The sequence below is a fragment of the Erithacus rubecula genome, assembly GCF_903797595.1.
Source record: "Erithacus rubecula genome assembly, chromosome: 5".
Taxonomy (NCBI): domain Eukaryota; kingdom Metazoa; phylum Chordata; class Aves; order Passeriformes; family Muscicapidae; genus Erithacus; species Erithacus rubecula.
In genome coordinates this window covers 34,854,117-34,862,507 of record NC_136687.1, presented here as the reverse complement: position 1 = coordinate 34,862,507, position 8,391 = coordinate 34,854,117, and the positions used below count along the sequence as shown (strand labels likewise).

General features: G+C 44.3%; 1 protein-coding gene across 1 annotated transcript in view; it reads left to right on the top strand.

Moving 5' to 3' along the window:
- Positions 1-1,196: 1,196 nt before the first annotated feature.
- GALNTL6 (polypeptide N-acetylgalactosaminyltransferase like 6) overlaps positions 1,197-8,391 on the top strand; it is a 436,047-nt gene continuing 428,852 nt past the window's right edge. Inside the window, exon 1 of the mRNA XM_079305686.1 lies at positions 1,197-1,705. Within this exon, the coding sequence (XP_079161812.1) occupies positions 1,568-1,705 (138 nt within the window). The 5' untranslated portion in view covers positions 1,197-1,567. The remainder of the gene's footprint in view (positions 1,706-8,391) is intronic.

Genomic DNA, 8,391 nt, shown 5'->3' with positions numbered 1-8,391 from the left:
TTCTTCCCATTTGTAGTTATATACTGTGGTTACAGAAAGAAAATTATTAATTTAAGACCTAGACATTCAGAAATACTTTAGCCACCAATAGGAACAGGACTGTAGCTGAAGTGACAGCTTTCTACATGCAGGGCAGAAAGAAAGGAAGTTAGAGGTAGCTTTATTTTCAAATCCGTCCTGGACATGTCAACGTCATGAGTCTGATACACGTTTTCCCACTGTTTAATGCGATAATGCTGAAAGGGCAGTAGGTTCTAGCAAGCTTAACCCAAGTGTCCTCCTGTTTTGCTGAGGAGTTAGTTTGGGAAGACAAGGTAATTACACTGCGTAGTCAGAACGAGCAGCTGAACGCAACCCAAACAGGTCCGACTGCAACACGCAGGGCACAAACCGACATCGCTCAGAACATCTCCTTCCTTTCCCGGGGCTGGTGGCGAGGCGGGGGTGCCTCAGCCCCCCGCGGCTCGGGGAGCGCTGGAGCCGCTCAGGCTGCGGCCGGGCGGGCTCCGGGAAGGCGGCGCTGCGGGGGAGCGCGGGGAGCCCGGCAGGTGAGCGCCCCAGCACCGCCCGGCGCAGCGGGCCGGGCCCCGGGCAGGGAGCCGCCCGCGGGCTCTCCGCGCCGTTCCCCCCGCATTCCACGTAGCGCCGAGGAGGACGGACCGGAACGGGAATTGCAAGCCCCGTCTCCGATGCGCGGCGGCGGCGGCAGAGCCGGCGGCGGCATCGCCCGGCTCCGGCCCGCGGGCCCCGCTCCGGGCCGTCGCTCACCGCCTCGCCCGCCGGCGGGAAGGCGCGGAGCGGCGGAAGCGCACGTGGGGCGGCCGGGATGAGGGGCGCGGCGGGGCGGGCCCGACCCCGCCCGTCCCCGGCCCGGCCGCCGCACGTGGTGGCGGGGGGCGCTGGCCGCCCCTCCCTGCCCGCCTCCCGGCGCGGAGGGGCGCGCTGTGCCGCGGCGCCGGCATCAGCCCGCTTCTGCTGGTTTTCGGCTGTTTTTTTTATTTTTTGTCTTTTTAATTGAAGTCTTGCTTAGCAAATTGCGCGTGATGAGCTCATGATGCCGCGCTCCCCCCGCCCGGGCTGGGGCAGGCAGGGGGACGTGAGGCGGGCGGGCGCGGCCAGCGGCGGGGGCTCTGCGCGGCCGGGAGGAGGGCGAGCTCTCGGTCCCACGCGCTTTGCAGGACTCGGGCTGTGAGGCTTTTCCCTCCTTTTTGTTTTTTCTCTTCAATATATATATGTGTGTATATATATATATTTCTTTATTGCCCCCGTCCCGCTGCGTGGCGGGCTGTTCGGCGCTCTGCTCGCAGGTGGATCCATGAGCTCCCCCCAGAGCGGCACCGCCGCCTCGCAGCGCCGCGCCGGGGCGGGGGGAGCGGCCGCCAGGTTCGGCCCCGCCGCCGCTGCGGGGGGCGGCCCCGCCCGGGCTCCGGGTGGGCAGGCGTGAGGCGGGCGAAGTTTCTCCGCGGTGCCGGGCCCCTCCGAGGCACTGCGGGCGGGGAGCAGCCTGGCCCCGCGGTGCTGGGGGAGCTGACACCGCCGCCGCCAGCAGAGCAGCCCGGCTTTGGCCATGAAGAGGAAACAGAAAAGGTTTCTGCAAATGACGCTGCTCTTCACCGCGGCTCTGATTTTCCTGCCTGACATCGGCCTCTGGTCTCTGTACAAGGAGAAGCACCTGGTGAAGCCGCCCGAAGGCGCGGAGCCGCAGGTAGGCGCGGAGCCGCCCGGGAGCGCAGCGCTGCCCGCCCGGGCCCGGGCCGGCTCTGCCCCGCAGGGCTCGGGGCCGGGGCGCGGGGGCAGCGCTGCCGGTCCTGCCGCGGGGACGAAGTTGTGGGAGCATCTCCGCTGCCGGGCTGGGCTTCCCCGGGAAGGGCAGGGGCGAGCGGGCACGGGCTGCCTCTGGAGTTGGGCGGACGTGGGGTTTTGTGCGCTGCCTTGGTGAGTTGAGGGTGATGCTGGGCTCTAATTTTCATTTCAAGAAGTGGAGGTTTTACTGCAACTTTTGTTTGCCCGCCTCTCCGCAATACTTCTCGCACTGGTGTGTGGCTATAGGTCCGCTGAAATTGCTTGGGATCCGTATGTCTTACCGCCGAGATTTTTTGTTTCCTCTTCTGTTGTAAATTCGACAGAAGTGGCTGACAGTGTTTTTTTTCTCTTCTGAATATTACTGTTGTGTCCTGATGCGGCGATGCTGTGTTTAACTGCTTGTCAGACTGATGTCACAAAGAACTTCCAAATATTTTCAGTTTACAGTTTTCTCGATCACTGTTATTAATAGGAGCCGTTGACATACGCTGTTTCTTGCTTGAGTTATTCTTCAACTTGATGGTTTTATGTATGGCTCATAAGTCACAGTATGACCTGCGTTAAGTGAAGTTTAGTTTTAGGGAGTTATTGTAATGCACTTCTTTATAACCCTGCCTGTAATTTACCAAAGCTTGTGTTTGTTCTGTTCAACAGTACAATGCTCCTACGCTGTAATTGTCAGTGTAATTTAAACATAACATGAATGTTTCATAGATCATTGGTAAGAAATTATGGGATTGTATGATCTTTTAGCTTGTTTACCACTTACATAGTCTTCCCATTAGAGTGTATTCATTTATCATTTTAGTGTGTTAGTAGCCTTCATTTCAAGGGTCATCACCCATGTATGGTCAATGACTTCAATTGGGCAATAACATATTTGATTCTTTGTTAATAAGGGTATCCATCACAGAAGTTAGCCCTCCAAAGTATCATAACTTTGCTTAATGAAATATGCTGAATATTAGTAGAGGAGGAAGTTAAAGATAGCTTCTTAATTTGAAGCTTACTTTATGTGTCCATGGGTTTTAAAATGCAGTAGGTGTCAGGTGCTAAAATTTAGTTGGAAGTAATTTCTGCTGAAAGAAAATTATACATGATCATAAGTGTCTGTCATTAGTTTACAAGGTGCACACTGCAGTTTTTGCAGTTTCTAATTTACTTTGTGACTTAGGGAAGCTAAGGTTTTCAATGCAAATAATGATGTCCGTGTGTATTGCATGGCTCTTCAGAACACACATGCCTTGATAAAATTTCTAATGTTCAAGAGTGCACTCTGAATAGAACATGATTGGATAACACTGAAAGGGAGCTTTTTATTTAATAATAATAAAAAAAAAAGGTTCTGGATAAAGTGACATAAACAGCTAAGCATATGTCAAGGACTAGTAAGGCTTACTCTAATGATAATAAAAAAAAAATTTAAATTCTAAGTTTTCTGAAAAGGTCTTTTTACTAGCTTCCTTTTTTTCTCCCCCTTTTTTTTTCCTCTTGACTTTTCTCCCAGTCTGAATGCTAATTGAGCAGTAATGGGACTGTTTAATGGAAAAACAATAAAAATGAGCAGTGAAATTTTGAACCTTACAGCTGACTCTAATGTAATTCCGTTATCATGGTAAGTGTTGAGATCATGTTTGCAATATCATTACCCAGTGAGGATGGAAGGTTGAAGTATAGACAAGTAATGCAATTAGGTTACTTATGTCTTTTGATGTGCACGTTATAACCCAAAATACTTACAAGGAACAGGGATTAAAATACGAGTTTGAGTTCAACTCCCTGAAATATAAAGAAAATTGTAAGACTTCTTTGCGACTACCCTAGAAATGAGGTCATGCCAGAAAAGACTGCATTAGAAATAGTATTCTAGTAGAAATGTAACTTCTTTTTCCTTGTTAAGTTAGTAGCAGATGCAAGAATTTAAACTCTCAGTACAGTTATTCTTTGCCCTTGAGGTATTCAATTTCTTGATACTTAGTGTGACTTAATACAAGTTTAGAGGTCAGTCCTACTGAAACTGCAGCAGGCTTTTCTTATATAGTCTAACATCATGTTATGTGACAAAGGTACATGTGTGTGGAGTCAGCAGTCATGCTAGTGGTGTACAGTTGGACTGTTGTGATGTGTCCTGACCACGGGAGAGAGGAGAGCTGTCTGTGACTTCAATAATTTAGTTGTAGGCTGAACTGGTTTTGTCTTTGTGGGTAAAATGAGCGTCTAGTTGGTATCCTGACCTTGACAGTAGTGTTTATAAATGTGCTGTCTTGTTTTAAGAACAATTTAATTCATATGATAGATCATCAGGTGGTTTTGAGGAGATGGCATGGTAAAACGATGTTTTGTCTACTTATAAATGAAGCTTTTGCATTCATTGCTGAAACAAACATCCCCAAACTTCCCTGTGCATGAGGGCTCTGTCAGCCTCTCCCATCACCTCAACTGCTTGCCACAGCACTGGAGTGAGGGAGGAATGGCAGTCTGATGGAAGAGGTATTGATATCCTGACAGCAGTAAGCAGAGAAGCTGCTCAAAAGCAGTCCACAATGCAAAAATAGTCTGTTTCTATCAATGGTAGAACAGTGTCCCCTGGGGACTGTGTCATTTCCAGTGCCTAGAAGAGGCACTTGTGTTCTTTACTGCTATCTAGAAATTCTAATATGACAAACTAAGTTGACTTTTTTTTTTCATTAAAATAGTGCTGCAGTAAGTTACATAAGAATTGTTTTTCATTGTGCAAATTCTGTTTCTGAGTAGAGAAGCTCTTCTTTAGGGAAAAATTGAAAAAAGTAAAAATGATGCAATTAAGATTTCAGACAACATTAATGGTTTTGATCACTTTACATTAATTCTGTAAACATTATTGATCTCTGTGAACCTTTGTTTCATATAAACTTTTAAAGCTGTCGTGTTTTCACTTGAGAACTTTATAGGCTTGATTTTTATATTTTTGTTATTACTATTTACTTCTGTTTTATCACATTTAAAGTGGAGCTTCAAGGGTAAATGTACATGTAAAGTGAGTTTTGTGGTGCAACAAGATTTCCATAAAATACAGCTTGACATAAATGGTAGACATGAAGGGGAAAAAAAATAATTTATTTCTAGTTTAATATTTCTAAGACTGCCTTCTTTGCTATACTGTGGAAATAAGGGAAATTGAATAGGGTATTTTTATTGCCCTTTTAAAAAAGAAGTCTTAAAAATTCCTTAAGACATTATGATGTCCTTGAGTTTTGATTACAGTTTTTATAGTTAGTTTAACTTTGGAGGGAGAGTTTGTTTTGTTTTGTTTTGTCATTGAGGTATTTTGTATGTGATATAAGTATCTTGTCTGATCATTTGATAAAGTTCCATAACCAGGGTGTTTGGATACTCAGTTATGCTGGCTGGTAAAACTTTTAATTTTAATTTTGTTTTCTATGGAGGAAAAGCAACAATTTAATGTATTCAGTAGAGGTAATCCTGGTCCAAACCTGGTTATCTCATGCTATCAAAAGTTAGTGCTACTTTGTTTGGCTACAGTAAGGATTTACCCTTGTCTGTTCATATACTGTCAGTATAGGAAGCATAATTTCATGTAGAAGTACCAAATTTCTTGCAGCAGTTTTCCAGTGTCTGTTACGTAGGTATTGTGGTCTATGTTTCTTTCTGTTCATATGGGTGGTGACTGAAAGGAGGGCAGTCTAGTGAAGTAACCCCTAATATATTTCAACTTCATTTTGTATATTTTTTCATTGGTCACATTCCTGCTTCCTGATGTCAAATCTCCTCACTTAGAATTGATTTGAATAGCAGCGTCTCCTGGTCACAAATGCTCTGTAATACTTGTAGGTGTATTACTGGAATGCTTTATGATGTGTAAAGTAAGGAAAGAAGGTGGATTTCTGGCTTCGTTTCACATATGCTCTGGCATAGTGAGAGGTGCTGCTTTAACCTCCTGACTCCACTTCCACTGCAGAAACTGGTGATGGTGTTGGTCCTTTTTTATTTTTGTGCATGCATGGTGTCCAGAACAAAGAGAAAAAGCTGTGCTGTGAGGAGGAAACATAGTTCCATGGGGTAGTCATGGAGCTCTCTTTCCACTGTGAAGCCTGTGCCTCCATCTGGTTAGCCTCAAGATTACACCTTTCTCATGGGATAGTGAGGTGTGGATCTCAATGAACTCTTTAGGATAAGGAGAACTTACAGATCCTAGGCCTCTTTTGTAGTTGGCAAACAGGCACAAAATCGACTTGCTAAACCTGGTGTCTTGCAATGAAGTCTGTGAAAGAAGTGAAAATTTAGATTTACCCCAGAATGCAATGTTTCCTACTGTTTATCACACAGGTTCTAATACTCTAAAATTTTCCAGGACAGTTAACCCTGTCAACTCACTATTGATGCCAGCAAAGTATAAAGCTTGGCTGGTGAATTCTGTTTCTGGTGCATAAAAGCAGCATCTCAAGAGCACAACTTTTTTCTCAACACCCTCCCCCTGCCAGCTGTATTTCCCTTGCCTTTCTGGTTGATTTCAACAGTTGCAAAATCTTGTACAGAGTATGGTTTGGTTAGAACATCAATATGCACCTGTTTCTTATTATTGCACTGGTAGGACACTGTCAGTTACTTATGTATTTAGTTCCACTGTCTCAATTACTTACCATTGCTTTTACCACAAACTTATAAGGCAGGAGAGTTTTGTTTCTCTTTAGCAGAGGAGTAAATAAAGTACAGAGTGACAAACAGGCTCAAGTCTACAAAAGTAGCTGTTTGACTGCTGCTGACATTTATTTCTGCTATTTTGAGACATTAGCTGTCAGACCATAAAAAGTACTGATAATATGAAGCTTCACTTTCTCTGCTCAGTTTCTATGCATGTGCTGTTCCAAGCAAGTCATCGTTTCTCTCTGCAGAGCAGCAGCTGGGACATGGTGTGTTCAATACTCTTTTATTCTATGGCTGTGTTAATTGCTGTGCTGATTGCTGTGCAGGGGTGTCAGCTCCAAGAGTCCCTGTACCTGGCATGACAAAACAGAGCTTACTGCCTTAAAATGAAGAGCATTGGCAAGCTGAGTTTGCCTTTTAGGTGTTTTGAGTCACACAGTTAACACTTACATAATTCAGTTCTTTTACCTAAGTTGTTCATGTATAATTTAATTCCCTTGTTTATATTGGAGCCTACTGAGGAAAATATAATTTGAGTTCCGAAACCTTTGTTACTTTATTGCCAAAAATAGTATTTTATCTTAAAACAGTATGCTTCTGTTGCATTCTCTATACCAGAGGGAGCCCTCCTGTGGTTAATTTAATACCCATCAATTTTTAGGAGTGTTACTAAATAGAGTATATCTTACAGGATAAAATAGACTGGTTTCTATATTTAATTTTCTTTCCATTTAACTCAGCATTTCTAATGTATTTCAGTAATTTATTGTGCTTAGTAATTTTGGCTTAATCCAAATCAAAGCACAAGATCGAGAAACCTCAGTGCATGCTGACATTTGGACTTGTAGAAAGGCTAATGTGATGAAGGGAATTCCATGGCTGTATTGAAGCAGAGTGCAAAATTGCTCAATTATTAATGGGGATACACAAGCTATGTTTTGTCCCCTCACTGGGCTGTGATGCTCAGTTCTTTCCTAAACTTCCTCATTTCCCTGTGCAGGGAGTTTCTCTTGTGTCTGGCTGTGAAGGATTGCAGTGGCACTATAGGTACATCCTGGTCAGGAGCCAGACTGCACTGTGTGTGCTGTGTGTCTAGGCAGGTGTCTGTTCACATAAAAGAACAAAGAACAATTCAGCTTTTCTCTTGGTTTTAATTCTCAGACAGGTAACTTATGGTCTTTGTTTAGCAATATGCTGATGCACACATTTATAGCAATTGACTGCAGCAAAACTGACTATTTTGATGGATTTGGGCCAGGAGCAGACATCTTGGCTACATAAAATTAGTCTGAAAAAAATTAATTCAGAGATCAACAAGTTAAATGCAGTGCAACTCAGGAATTCCAAACTAAAAATTTTACAAAATTCTACATGACTATGTTCTTCATGGTCAAAAGACCAAATTGTGCTGACTGAAAGAATTAGCAGTCCCATTGTCTTAGTGATTTCTTTAAATTGTAAAAAGGCTTCACTAGGATATGGCAAGCTTCTGAACCTTCTTTCTGAGAATTTTAGTGTGTTATATTTTAAACTTGGCAGGCAAGTAAGCACCATACCACTGCACCCCCACTCCCATCTCAGTGGGATGGAGGAGAAAATCCAAAGGGTGAAAGTGAGAAAACCTGTGGGTTGAGGTAAAGACAGTTTAATAGGTAAAGCAAAAGCCCCACACACAAGTGAAAACCAGAATCAATTTACCATTTCCCCTGGGCAGGCAAATGTTCAGCCTTCTCCAGGAAAGTTGGGCTCCATTATACATAACAGTTACTTGAGAAGACAAATGCTATCACTCCTGTTCCTGTCACCTCTTCCTTCAGTTTTATTGTGCTTCTGATGCCATATGGTATAGCATATCTCGTTGATTAGTTGTTTTCACCTGTATCTTCTCCCAGCTTCTTGTACAGCCCCAGCCTCCTCACTGTCAGGGCAATACAAGAAGCAGAA